This window comes from Fistularia commersonii, chromosome 19, assembly GCF_037954325.1.
Source record: "Fistularia commersonii isolate RoL2024-O1a breed Wild chromosome 19, RoL_Fcom_v1.0, whole genome shotgun sequence".
In the NCBI taxonomy this organism is placed as follows: Eukaryota; Metazoa; Chordata; class Actinopteri; order Syngnathiformes; family Fistulariidae; genus Fistularia; species Fistularia commersonii.
This window is the reverse complement of record NC_141302.1, coordinates 5609899-5624163: the sequence shown is the minus strand read 5'-3', so window position 1 is coordinate 5624163 and position 14265 is coordinate 5609899. Positions and strand designations below refer to the sequence as shown.

Below are 14265 nucleotides of genomic sequence, written 5' to 3'. Positions count from 1 at the left end.
CACAAAGTCTAGCGGTTCTTTTATGTTAATAGTTGACAGAGCTCCAGGGCCTTTGCTGCTTAGTAGGGACATCAACAAATACTGCAAGTTTCTGTGGAGGAATTCCAGCACTGCCAACCACGACAGGTTTGTGTGTCTCTCTCTTTCGCTCTCTGTGCACAAGGAAGTGCATACAGTATATGTACAGACTAGTTCCCCCCGGAAAACATTAAAAATACCAAATGGTAATGTGGGTTTGACCTCAGTTGTACCTAAGCTTGACGTGGCATCAGAGCTCACATTCTCTTTTCTAAACTAAATTAATTATTGTATTATTTATAGGTTGATTTTTGTAACCCCATACAGTTGCTCTACTACTTTTAAGGGGCTGAGTTCAGTTTTTTTAATTGTGAGGCTTTGACACCGTGTAAGTGTTAAAGTTTTCTAGGGAGCACCTCAAATGCATCACTGAGCCACGATCCAAAAAGAAGTACCTTGCCATGACAAAATGAGACAAAAATTAATTATCTATTGATTTAACTTATTTTACAGCAAAAAAAAAGTATAGATTTTGGCGAATCTAGTCAGCTGATAATTGATTTCTGATCGATTTCAAATCAGTCAGTACTTGAGGGAATATAAGCAAATTGCGCAATTAAATTTCCAAAATGCTCAAAATTTATAACTGAATGAGAAAACAGCATGAGTTTTGAGTCTTAATGCTCACCCTGCAGGTGCGGAAGAGCTTACAGCAGCTACACAACTGAGACCTGTCTGGATGTGACTGTAAGTACCAATCAGTTAATGCATAAACCTTCAGCCAGCACTAAACTATTGCGTGTACTTGCATTTTCTGCTTCTGTATATCTTGGTCTGTGACGGTCAGATGCCAGATGAGCACCTGGCTGGGTGTGATATATTCCCTGAGGCTCATTCAACTCGCAGGATTGTGATCCGGCCTGGAGGTGCCGGACTCGCTGACGCCGACTTTGTGCTTTACCTGCACACACAGGCCACTGACAAGTGCAGAGCCGAGGTACAGACCCACCTCACACACCTCCGCTGTCAGATTCTCTGTCAACCAATATAACAGTGTTAAATTGGAAGTGATAAAGTTATCATATTTAAAAAATGTAGCAGTTTCCAGTTTCACAGTTGTTTTTTGATTGTAGAGCGTGTTATTGCTTTTTTCTAAGGTTAACAGATCCTAAAAAAATTTTGTTTTTTTCAATATCGATACAGACTGATGATGAATCATGAAAAATATATTATACAAGTTGACTCACGTCTTCAGTGTCATGTTCAGCGTCTTGTTTCATCCTTTTTTTAACTTTTCCCCTGCAGCCTCAGGTGTTGGCTTACTCAGCCCACTGCCGGACGCACACCGACGGGCGACCCTCGGCCGGGGTGGTGGTCATCTGCCGGGACAAACTGTCCGGGGCCGCGTACAGTCACCGGGCTGCCGTGCAGGTCTGAGGCAAACGTTAAAAATTCTATTTTGGGGAAGGAAAAAGGCAGTTTGGGTTTGCTAATTGTTTATATGATATTAGCTGTCTATTAAAATCTAATAAGAATTACAACTTTTTAAGTACAACTGTGCTTCTGTGTTTTCCAGACTGTGATCCACGAGCTGTTTCACGTCCTAGGTTTCTCGAAAGATCTCTTCCACACCTGGAGGGACTGTTCCTCTTCTGTTAAAGGTTCCCTGACTTTCTAATTTTTTTTTTATTGAAAAGAGCAAATGAGGTGTTTATCCTTTAGTCATATAAACAGTGATGTCCTTACTCATTTTAACAAACCTCCAAGGTCACCGATTCCACAGGAGGAAAGCCCATCACCTCATCTGTATTTGAGTAACTGTATCAGGGACAGAATTGAGAGATATACCAGGCAAAATAACATTTAAAAAAAGGCTTGCACAAAAAGAAAGAATAGAAAGATCAGAAGTGTAAAAGTAAAAGTGATGCATCAAGTCAAATTGCACAAGATGATTGAGGCCAGTGGTGAACTAACTTTGAGGCGGATGATGAAGATCACGGCTGAAGTCTTGTGATGTCTTGATTTGTAAAGTTACAAGAGAGCGATGGGCAAAATGCAAACGGTATCATCGAGTGTTTTTATGTCGTGAAGTGCAGTGCAGTGCAGCGGACCTTTAACGTCACTGCACACCCCGTACTTGTGATCCTCAAAACCAATGACGCCCGTCCACTGAGCGTCTCCATCCTGCAGCTGCTGCAGGATGCTCTCCCTGGGGCAAGATCGCTCACGCTGATGGCTCGGGCCAGATGAGGATCTACAGCCCGTCTGTCATCTCGGCCCTGCAGAAGCACCTCGCATCCCCTGATCCTGAGCTCGGAGGTCCCTTGGAGAACCGGGTACTGAGCGGCCCAAGCCAGTTCCCTCTGAGATACCTACACCATTCACCCTCCCCCCTGCCCCCACATACTCTCCGCAGGATGTGGCCCCTGGTCGCGTTTCCTCTCACTGGGAGTCCCGAGTCTTGCGGGGATCCATCATGGAGGCGGCGCTGGAGGATTCCACCGCCGCCTGGATTGATCCGATCACGTTAGCAGCTTTTCAGGATACTGGCTGGTACACGGTCAACCTGAGCCAGGCGCACAGGCTTGTGTGGGGAGATGGTGGGTGAACAGGAGAATATTGGTGATGATAGATATTGTAGCGTTGTAGTCAGGAATAAAACGTCTGTTTCATAAGCAATAGTTGTTGTGGGCCACAGCCACGCCACCCAAGTCAGCAATAACTCTGTTTCCGTCCAAATCCAGGTAAAACCCCAGAATTCCTTGCACCCCAAACATCACCCACAAAATTCCCAGAAATCATGAAATCACACAGAAAACAAGCATCAACATAAACCCCAACATTCGTAACTGGCTACAATATCATCAATATACCGATCCAAATGCTGTTAAGCTGTAGTTTATTGTTGATATCCAAACACGACTTGAAATTTTTGATAATAATCTAAAAATGATGGGAATGGCTGCTATGACCGAATCAGACATCATCACTCAAAATTTAGAATTTTGTTTGCAAATTCTGAGACTTGTGTGTGTGTTTGTTTTTATCAGCTTTTTTTGGGAATAAATGTTTTTATAGGTGAAGGGTCATCATTTGGCTCCCTGGCCAGCTGTCATGACAACTCCTCCTCCTTTTTCTGCACCGGCAGGTCCGTCTAAATAACGTTTTCATATGTACAATAAATGTATTTTGAATTGAATTGAAGGTATCACTGGTTTTCATTCGTAGCGGAATTGGATGTCATTATCTTCACTTCAACAAGGGAACGTGCGAGAGCGATCCGTATCTGGATGGCTGCCGTGTGTACAAAGAACTCAAGAATGGAGTGGGTCTTATTTGCACTCCTGTGATTTATATGTTGAATAATTAATTTTAATTTTTGGAAATGGTTTTTTTTTGTCTTTGTTTATAGTTAATATCAATTTGCATGATTTCTTTCAGAGTGAGTGCTGGAAAAAGGAAAATAACAAACAGTCAGTTGAAGAGCTGCAGGGTGGGGAGATTTTTGGCTCTGACAGCCGCTGTTTCTTCTCCAACCTCACCAGACAGGTGTGTAATCAGGTATATATTTGTCAGCTCTCTGAAAGGGATCGTGGATCATAAACCTAAAACGGGTCATACTTTCCCTTGCTGTGTTTCTCCTCCCTGTAGAACCAGAGTCAATTTCCCTTCTTCGGCGATGCTGCGGTTGGACGATGCTACAGACACAGGTGTACCGGACCAAACAGGTACAAAATCCAGGTGTCCGGCTCCAGCTGGGTGGACTGCCCTGCCGGAGATGCTGTTCAGGTAACAGCCAAACTGTCAACACACAATATTGTTCAGAGAGTCTATATGACTCTCAGTTTAAATAAAGAGTAGTATGAATACTGACAATGATATAGTAATACTAAAAGAAATAATGATATGTTATTATATATCATTAATAACAACAACAGCAATAATGATAATAGTACCGGTAATAAAAAATTACTTATTATTATTATAACTATTATTATGTTGATGATTATTATTTATTATTTCAAGTCATTCTGGCTGATTTTAAGGCAATAATGCTGAATTGATGTTATTCGGCGGAAAGATCAATCAGAATTTTATTTCAGAAACAGAATTCTGATTCGGGATTTAAATTCTTATTCCTTTTTTTTCTCCCACTGGGAGCATTATTGCCTTAAAATCAGCCAGAATGAATGAAAATGGCTGACTAAAATCAGCCAGAATGAAAACCTAAATCAAAAAGAAATGGTCCGAAAAAGAATGTCAAGAAAATGACTAGGAAATTCTACAAGTATTGTAATGTCTAATATATAATATTATATACTCGTAATTTTCTGTTTTTTTATTGGTCAGATAAACGGGTATGAGGGTTCAGTTCTGTGCCCTGACAGACGGTTGTGTCTCAACCCTGACATTGCTCCTGCAGCCCATATTTTTCCAATTTCTTCAAGGTGAGAGTAAAGTTATCTTAGTGTGTCATTTTTCAGATCAAACTGATTCTAAGAGTCTAATCTTAAATCTTTTTTTTTTTTTTTCCCAGTGTTCCCACCAAGGCTTTCACTTCAGACCAGGATTGCAGTAGGTCATCCTTGAGGCCTGCTGCAGGTCAGGGCATTCCCACGGTGACCTGCCTGGCTGTTTCTGTGATCCTCCTGGCTGTGGCCTGGCTGTCTGGAGCCAGGAGATACTGGGCTCGCAGGGTCAGAGTCCACAATGCCGTTGAAAGTCCCTGCCATGTCTAACAAATGTGTCTTAAAGTTTTCAGATTTTGCTTTTATCACCCTGCTGTTAGCGGGTTGCTACCTGAGCAGTCTCTCAAAATAATTCATTCAATAATGTCTGCAGGTATTTGGAGCTTTATCCCTGAGACTCACCTGAATGAGTAGTTTACACCTTGGAGATTTTTTTCAATTATTAATCCTTTGTGATCCACCCAATTATAAGACATTAGTCATTAGTTAAACAACAATGAATATAATTGTATCCACTGAAAGTGAAGCTTTAGTACCTTAATTTCTTTGTCAGTTGAGTGTTTTCAATCACTTGTGGACCAACTGTCACCACATTTGTTGAGTATATGTGGCTGTTTTTGTTTATTTGTTTTTGTGAATGAAGACTGTGACCTTCATCTGGTTAAAAAGCCGAGTCATAAAGCAAGAAATGGATTGGCCTTTAAAAACTTCAAGAGGTAACAAGTCAAGAATATTGACAGTCTGACACACCCTGAGGTATCCACAGTTTGAATGTGGTTAGTGGTGTCATTGTTAACCATATATTCACAAAATGAATATGCACACTGTGCACTGAAAGGCCTGTCGGAGTTGAACCCAGAACCTTCGTCCTGCAACCACTGTTTCCCCAGCTTTGTGTTTCTGAGAAATTCATTTCGTGCGATGAAGAAAAGACGCTTATCCTCTTGGGAGTATTATCATCACCTTGCTGTTACAGCTAAATTTGCAATAAATAAATAAAATAAAAAGGAATTTATGAATGTATGATGACAAGAACATGAGGCAACACTTCTTTAAATGTTCATTTGCAGTTTATGGAAACCACCGTTCTACATCTTTCCAATTTGACACAGAAAATTTGAAATCAACGGATGCAAGAAAAAGAACCAAGGGACTCTGGCAATCTGTCCTGTAGCCACACCAGTGCTGCAGATTTTGTATGGCGAACTGGTCAATATGCACATCTTTTTAAATTTCAGACGCACGAACCAGAAGGTCATCTGGCAGCTGGAACAGGACAGTTTTCTTGCATGCGAGCCTGTCCCGGCTGCAACACAACAGTCTCGCATTGAGGGTTAGTTCCTGACCCCTTCAACGTCAGGCTGGTTCATGGCTGCACGCGTCTGCAGATACCGCAGGACGATATTGGCGCAGTGGTCAGACTGCCAGCAAAAGTGGTAGTTCTTTTGAGTGGCTCTACATATCACGCATATCAAACACAGATTGGATAAATCCATCCTTTGCAATAATGTTTTCCATTACTTCCTCAACAGAATGGAAACATCTCACATGAGCTATAGATGTGGAGGACAAGATGGTAAAAGTTGGGGTTTACAGTTTATGGCCATCTTAAAAAAAAACAAAACATTGCTTTGGTTTTGAGGATTAGCAATTCATGACTGAATCTATAAATAGATGAGCGTCAGAGGTACCTGACCCAGCTGATTGTGGTAGCATCTCGTCACCTCTGCTCTGAGGTCACAATCTTTGGAGCCTGGCGTCCGAAAAACAAAAAGGACATCTGTGAGTCACTGTTGACACGGCCGTGGGTGATGTTAACAATAATAATAATAATACATAAGTTTTCTATTGCGCTTTTCATGATACTCAAAGACGCTTTACAAATAAGAGACAAATGAAACAGTACAAACACACACTTATTGGGAAAGGCTGAGTGGGGGTAAGGGGACACTACAATACACGTAAATATAAAGGGGGAAAACACAAGACTAGGAGGGAGAAAAATGTAGGTGATTTGATGGTGCTGGGAAAGAAGTCTCAGGTGTTGTACGTGGTTTGGAAAAGGTGCGTCTTGAGGTTTTCTTTGAAGGATGGCAGTGAATTGGACTCTCGGATGGCTGGGCGGGAGGGAGTTTCAGAGCGTATGGGGTGGGGGTGGGGGGACGGCGAAGGCTCTGTCCCCCAGGGTGCGGTACTTGGACTTGGTGATCGGAGTGAGGAGGTTTGCATCTGAGGTGCGAAGACGGCGAGCTGGAGAGTGGCAATGTAGGAGATCTGTGAGATACGGGGGGGGGCGAGGTTGTTGAGGGTTTTGTAGGTGGTGAGTAGAATCTTGAAGTGAAAGCGTTGTTTGATGGGCAGCCAGTGAAGTTGACGGAGGATGGGGGTGATGTTGGGAGGGAAAAGTAACACATTCAATACAATGTGTGTTTTTCGTACATCAGCGCTGTATGACAGCAGTACAATGCAGAGTTTAACTGTTGCTGCTGTTCTTGTTCCAGTTCATCTTCCTCTGGACCAACTTCAAGGATCCATTGAGTGGATCGTACCTGTTCTCCTCCAGCTCCATCCACAGCGGAGACAGCTGCAGGCCGGCTAGACTCTGTAAGACAAAACTAACCAAGTGTCACAAGTCATCATTGCTGTGAAGATACCGTGTTGGGAAAAACAAGAACTCAGATCCATTACTGGAATAAATGCGAAAATTATGTGGTCTAAAAGATTCTTTACAATTCCTGAATTTGAAAAAAAAGCAGCCTTCATAACATTGTTAAAATATATTGTGTTTCTTTATCACTAATGAATACTTGACAGCTTATTTATGTTGTTTACAGTTATTTTGAATGGCTTAATAATAAAACAATAACAATGATAATAATAATGTTCTACAATTTATGAATCTATCACGCACAAAATGTACAAACTGTGTTTTTTTTTTTTCAAATATCTCACATCTGAATCAAACTTCAGTAACAAATCATATATAAATAAATACAGAGCCTGTGATCATTAGTTTCAAGTGGCAAAGGTGAAAGTAAAGGCAACTCTTCAGCTAAAGCTAATGTCTTACCTTAGTTAGTCAGATGTCAATCCCCACGCTGATCGTTTTTTTTAAATATATTCCTTCTTTGTTTGATAACGAGGACTTATTGATTGAATATAAGTTTTTAAACTTGCGCTCCGAGGCCTCCGCAAGGTTCGCCGCCTTTTCCGCTTCCGACTGAGACTGAAATTTAAAGTTACAGGACTCGCCATTGCTCGCTTTGGCTTGCGAAAACGCAAATCGTCAACGTGCTCGCGTATGTGTGTATATTTAGAAATATATGTGTTTATGTGTGTCCAATTCGTCCCGCTGCCTGGTTCTTCTTACTGCCGATCGAATTTTAGCGTTTATTAGCTTTGTTAGCATTTATTAGCTTTGTTAGCCTCTTTTTAGCTGCTTGACCCCCGAATACCGGAAGTCCGTCTGTGCGGTGAATAAAAAACAGGTAACCCTGCTTATCGATCAGCTGTCTGTCAATATATCTTCTATATTTACGCAAAGTGTCGTGAATTCACAGTGTTATGAGTTTTTCTGTGATGTATCCAAGAAGACATTAGCGATGTATTATTTTAAAAGCAGCAATAAGTTACATTTAAAATCAAACTCATAAGAAACTCGGGACATTTCAAAGCGTCAAATACAGTGCGAAATTATATTACATTATTTCTGAAAACAATGTAGAATAATAAATATATTTATAAACCGACATCGTAGTTGGTGAATTTACTATATTTGGAAGTTGGGCTCCCTAACTCCTGGCTTTTACAAGTAATAATGGTTGAGAGAGATGGAAGAAGTAGCTTCTCAATATTGTATATGAATATCAATATTTTTCCCCTTAACCTCTAGACTCTAGAGGTTAAAGGGAAAAATATCTAGAGTCTAGACCCAGATTTGTTTTACATCGAACACACATTTCTACTTTATTTCTTCAGGCTCCATCCAAACATCAGAAAAAACAACATGTGATCATTAGAACCCATCCGCACCGCTTCCAGATTCATCAGTATGGGAGATCCACGTGTGGAAATGCTCAAAGAGAAACTGGACAGCATTTTGTTGTCAGGTCAGTAAGCTGGAATGATGATTCCAGACATGACATGTCAGTTATTTTCCATTTAACCCTTTTTTTTTTTCTTTAGATTATCACGGGCTGACCAGCCCAGGACTTACCTGCTACCTGAACAGCGTACTTCAGGCGCTCTTCATGACACCAGACTTCAGGGACGCCATAAAACGGTTTGTAAACAAACCAAAAAACAAAACAAAAACCTGACACTCCCTGGACAGGAAGTGGAATGGTCTTAAGTTCAGCACCTACTAACGGGACATTCAACTCTCATGTTGGACATAGATGCTGCAGGGTAGATTCATTGACCTTCAGCACACAACTGGCCAGGTTGTTTTCTGATTTAGAGAGACACACAGCAGGAACACATGACATCGTAGAGGGGCTGGGGATCACGGATGGTAAGTCAAGTTCATCAGTTTTTTGCCAATTTTAGGCAATCACGGTGGAGGGAAGCCGCTTTTTGCCTGATGTCAGGAACACGACACACACACACAGATGTTTGTGCGATGATGCGAAATATCATGGGAGTCGGTTTTGGATAAAGATGCCTTAAGAACACCTTCATGAACAATTAAAATCAGCTTTTTTGTTCAAAGTCTGCTCTTGTTTAAGGAAAATTTGGTAAATGACATTTTTCCCCCACATTTCTAAGTCATGGGTTTTCAGAATTGGTTTTCAGAACTGGTTTTCAGAATTCGCAAATAGCCGCTACATTCATTGTTTAGCAGTGATTTATGATTGAAGTGACATCATTGAAGTGACCTTACTGAGGATAAAACAGAGATCTGAATATTGGAAGAAAAACTGTGCAAAACATATTCTGATATTAAAAATGTACTTGGTATATCCGAATGTCGCCCAGCTTTATGAGACGCCGCTTCTGATCCTGATCCTGTTTATATGTTTCCCTGTCTTACTCACTGCTGTTTTCAGTTTACAAGCAACGTGATGCTGCTGAGTATTTGGAGAAGATCCTGTCTTTAACCAATCCAGAAGCTTCCAAGGTAGAAATAAATCCAGAGCAAGGTTGCGTCTGATACTGTACATAGTTACCCCTTTATAACTACCTTTGTAACCTTTCTTTGGTCTAACAATTACAATGTTTTAAAAAGAAATTCTGCTAACTGCTTTCTATTGTATTTAATTGAGATTGTTGATGCTAGTATGAAGTTAACTTAGTGTCGCTTTTATATGCTTGGCAACATTCATTTTTATTGCATTAAAATGAACTGAAAGTGCATTAGGTAGTATATTTAGAGATTTGTCAGTAAGGCAACTTTTTTTAATGTAAAAAGATGGCTCATGTTCTGTTGCTGTACCAGAAACCCATACTGACCGTATGTACTGTGTAGATATTCAAAGGGGAGCTGAGACATAAGACCACGTGCCTCCAGTGCAGTGACAGCAGGGAATCCAGCAGCTGCTTCTGGATTCTACCTCTTGTGGTGGAGGATTCGCGCAGCGAAACTGACACAGTGGTACTACCTTGCCGTGAGTGATCGTCCCTTTTGTTCCCCGTTGGAGATGAAACGGAAGTTTGTTCATATTCACAGGCAAAAGGACTGGAGACTTTCTTTAAGCAAGAGAGAGTTAGTGGGGACAATAAGATGTACTGCAGCCGGTGCAAAAGAAAGGAAGAGGCAAACTTGGTGAGCAATGGATTCAATTGTTATGACGGACGACTCGGTGAGTTCTGCCTCACCGTGATCGTTCTGCCTCACCGTGATCGTTCTGCCTCACCGTGATCGTTCTCCTGATGTGGCAGGAGTGTGAAATAATACACAACCCAGAGATTCTGACCCTCATGCTGAAGAGATTTAGCTGTGACCCTGAGGGCAACCGTTACGTCAAGCTCCACTGCAACGTCGAAGTGCCGCAAACTTTAGTACAAAAGGTATTTTTTTCCACATGTATCCCCCACAATTGATCATTTTATTTTGAACCTTGTAAACTATACCAACTGCGATTTCTCTGCGCAGGAAGACACGTATGACCTCTACGCTGTCATTCACCACTTTGGTAATCTGATGGGGGGCCACTATACTGCTCACATCAAATCTTTTGAAACACTCGAGTGGTATCACTTTAACGACCGCGCTGTTGAAATCGTGAGGATTTTCCACGCCAATCCAATGCCGATTCAATGTGACAGTAATTGTCACTTTATCTTTTTATTTTTATTTTTTTATCTTCCGCAGGTCCGAAATCCACTCTTCAACGATGATAGAAAGACTCTGATGTAAAGTCTGAGTTCTTTTTTTTCCACGGTGATGAGTACACTTACTTTAGTTTTTGAACTTTAGATATACACATTCAAGATAGTAACAGGGTAGTATTGGTATAGTATTTTGTCTGAGGATTGATAAAATAACATAAAGACTGACTGAAGTAAATACCTACTGATCAGTAGTCTCTTCAAGAGGAACTAATTGCCAGTGAGGGATTATTCAATGAATACTTAAACATTACAAAAGTGTGTGTAATATGATACTAAGTGTGTTGTTTTGTTTTGTTTTTTTTTTACCAGGTCTTGTACGGCATACCTCCTCATGTACAGGAAGGGTAAGATCATGAATACATTAAATGCACTTCTGCATTTCTTCTTCTCCTTTCGGCTTTCCCCTTCAGGGGTCGCCACAGCGAATTAACCGTCTCCATCTAACCTTATTCCCTGTATCCTCCTCTCTTACACCAACTACCTTCATATCCTCTCTCACTGCAATCATAAATCTTCTCTTTGGTCTTCCACTAGACCTCCTGCCTGGGAGCTCCAATTCTAGCATCCACCTACCAATATATTCACTATCCCTCCTCTGCACTTGACCTAACCATCTCAGTCTGGCCTCTCTGACCTTCTCTTTAAAACATCTAGCATGTCCTGTTCCTCTGATAGACTCATTCCTGATCCTATCCATCCTGGTCACTCCCAAAGAGAACCTTAGCATCTTCACCTTGTCATTGTAACTAGGCCACACAGCATCGCTGGTCTCACCACTGTCTTGTACACCTTTCATTTAATTTTGGCTGATAGTCTTCTATCACATAGTACCCCTGACACTCTTCTCCACCCATTCCAACCTGCTTAAACCCGTCTCTTTACCTCTATTCCACACTCTCTGCTGCTCTGAACTGTTGACCCAAAGTACCTGAAATCCTCTAACGTCTTGATCTCCACTCCCTGTAGCCTCACCGTTCCACCCGGGAACACACTTAATCTCTGTCTTGCTGCGACTAACCCTCTGCATTTATCTGGGCTTGAGCCTGGCTCAGGGAGACACTGGCCCGTGTTGCCCTGAGGCTGCATTAGATTCACTTCTGCATTTATTGATGATAATCTGCCAGTATTTAGATTGCCTCATATTTTTAGGCTTCAATGTAATACTTTGCTGCAGTTCTTTGTTGATCTTGAGGTGATTTTTTTGATTATTTTGATTTAAATGCAAAATGCATCACAGTCCCTCGTCTGTCCTTTCAAAGTGAGCAAGCTACCTGAAAGCGAAGCTGCTGGACGATGTGCCGTAGTGGCAAGTGCAGAGGCTCCGCCGGGGGAACATTTCTGCACCGGTGAAAAAGATTTGAAGTACAAAGATGTGCAGAGCAAGAGATCATATAGCCGCCATTATCTCCTTCAGTCCGAGGATACGAGAGGGACTCCGGGAGGGCAGTCAGGAACACATTGCCTGGAGTGTGTGTTTGCGCCACACTGTAAGTCCCCAAAACAACCAAAGGACATTGTCGTTGACAGGATGAGAAGCACAACAGCTCGTGGAAGCCTTATAAGAGATAACACAGTGGAGGCTTCTGCTGTGAACAAAAGAAGGGAAGCGGATGGAAGAGCGGGAGGAAAGTCACCTCCTGTTTCTTCTCGTGAGCGGCCTCCATCATCCCACCGGGTGCAGGCATACTCGCCCGGCCTTTACACAACGACCATCAGTGAAGACGATGACTGGAAACGAAAGGAACCGCAATCGCTCACAAGAAAAAAAAGGACTGAACATCAGCGACGGGGAATAAATGTTTCAAAGACTAAGAAACAAGTCAACAGAGAGCCGTGGAGGTAACACGATAGTCTAATGTGTCCTGCGGTGATGGTTTTATGTTATGAATGTCATTGAACTTACTGAGAACGGAAGTATAAAAGGCTTTGAGACGAGGGTGGTTTGTATTTGGTACCCCCGCTTTATTTTTTTGGTTTCTGTAATAAAATGTTTTTTTGTTCTCAGCCTGTCTCTGCTGGTGTGAAGACTGTTCCATCAGGCCAAATTAAAACCATTCGTCCAGTAATTTTATTGAAGTTAGACTCAGACCAAAGATCATGCTACAGGTAAACAACTGGTTATGACTAATAAAATAAAGGATAAAGCTTTTTAATTTTTTTTTAATTTAGTAACTTCTGTCTGCAGGTACTTTTATGCTGTCATTTTCTCCCCAAATTATCAGGTACATTTATTGTAATCAACCAAAAAAAGGTTAAACCTCTTTTTTTTTTTATATATATATTTCCTTGAAATTCAGATTGCTTAGTTTGGCTTTTCAGAAAATATGGACGAATGTCTTGAGGCTCTAGGCTTCCAGCTCCAGCTGGAACCATGTCAAGATAATCTGACCTGTAATGCGATGCATTGGAAGGATTCTTACAAAATACAGGCATGCCTCCACTTAAAAAGATTGTTTATTCATTTGTCATTTTTTTTCTTTCTGTTATTACTTTATATTTAGATGAAGATGCAGGTCCATTACACTGTTTCACAGGAGATTATTTAATGGAATCTTAACACATCTAGTGTGAAAACCGTATAATTGTAAGCTCCCCTTATGAACAGGCTTCCTCTAGAATCGGTGCCAGACGGGAAAGAATATTTGTCCGGGAGCAATGCTGTCATTGCAGGGGTGGAAGTGAGTGCTCGTCCTCAGGCACACTTTGGATACTTTCAGGCACAAAAAGCAGAACTTGATCAGACAGCAAGGGCAGTGGATGTGCATACAGCCGCCCAGACAGGCCCAAGTGGATGGACACGCCTTGACACCGACCACCTGGGGAAGCTCAATGTCCTTGCACTCCTTGCGGTGTTCCAGCTGATTGTTGGCGCGGCCCTTATTGGCACAAACATGGCTTTTTGGAGCTTTGCCACCAGGTCTCCAGTCCCGATATTCAAACTCCTTTGTCCTGTGTTATGAACACAAAATGTCTTTTCCTGCATTACAAATAAACTGTTAGTCTGAGATTTCTGGTGATCATGTTTCATTGAACAATCATTTTTTTCTTTCTATCCTTTTGGAGGGTAATTAGTAGTTCAGTTTAGCTTGTTTTGCTCAGTATTACAATTTTTTTTTACATTATTTGTTACAACGGCAGATAAAAATGTTTCTTTGATATGCAGTACTTACTTAGAATAATCTCATTTGAACTAATGCTCTATTCAACAATTTTTAGATTTATGGCTGATTATACGCAAGGTCAGTAAGACTTAATTTTCAGTTTCCTTTAAGATTTAATAATGCGAATACAAATGACTATCATATAATTCATAATGTAACCAAGATTTAGGTAATGGTGATATGAAGAAATATACTTCTGCATATTTCTTTGGTTATGTATTATATATAACAGTACACACACATGTACACATACACATATATGATTTTCCCAACATACAGCCAAA

The 14265-nt window shown here is 41.2% G+C and overlaps 3 protein-coding genes across 9 annotated transcripts; 2 read left to right on the top strand and 1 right to left on the bottom strand.

The window, feature by feature from the left end:
• Window positions 1-31: 31 nt before the first annotated feature.
• cirop (ciliated left-right organizer metallopeptidase) lies at window positions 32-5363 on the top strand. Its single transcript, XM_086166310.1, has 13 exons — window positions 32-126; window positions 714-765; window positions 866-1015; window positions 1324-1449; window positions 1595-1679; window positions 2209-2354; window positions 2435-2618; window positions 3097-3166; window positions 3247-3343; window positions 3460-3567; window positions 3670-3807; window positions 4369-4466; window positions 4556-5363. The coding sequence occupies exons 3-13, from the start codon at window positions 866-868 to the stop codon at window positions 4755-4757; spliced, it is 1404 nt and encodes a 467-aa protein (XP_086022436.1). The 5' UTR covers window positions 32-126; window positions 714-765; the 3' UTR covers window positions 4758-5363.
• Window positions 5364-5554: 191 nt separating this feature from the next.
• Window positions 5555-7742, bottom strand: LOC147223512 (uncharacterized). Its single transcript, XM_086166156.1, is given in 4 exon segments — window positions 5555-5996; window positions 6951-6996; window positions 6999-7089; window positions 7731-7742. Coding segments are annotated over 4 exon segments (324 nt in total). The 3' UTR covers window positions 5555-5821.
• On the top strand, window positions 7564-13821 carry LOC147223511 (ubiquitin carboxyl-terminal hydrolase 48). Of its 7 annotated transcripts, none has more exons than XM_086166309.1 (12): window positions 7564-7975; window positions 8466-8596; window positions 8673-8769; window positions 8885-9000; window positions 9536-9606; window positions 9955-10080; window positions 10156-10251; window positions 10368-10496; window positions 10582-10710; window positions 10801-10869; window positions 11130-11164; window positions 12080-13821. In XM_086166309.1, the coding sequence occupies exons 2-10, from the start codon at window positions 8539-8541 to the stop codon at window positions 10843-10845; spliced, it is 867 nt and encodes a 288-aa protein (XP_086022435.1). In that variant the 5' UTR covers window positions 7564-7975; window positions 8466-8538; the 3' UTR covers window positions 10846-10869; window positions 11130-11164; window positions 12080-13821. The 7 variants fall into 7 exon arrangements, with proteins under 7 accessions (XP_086022435.1, XP_086022434.1, XP_086022433.1 ...); XM_086166305.1 differs by having other exon boundaries at window positions 7567-7975; window positions 10801-10841; XM_086166308.1 differs by having other exon boundaries at window positions 10801-11164.
• Window positions 13822-14265: the final 444 nt, after the last annotated feature.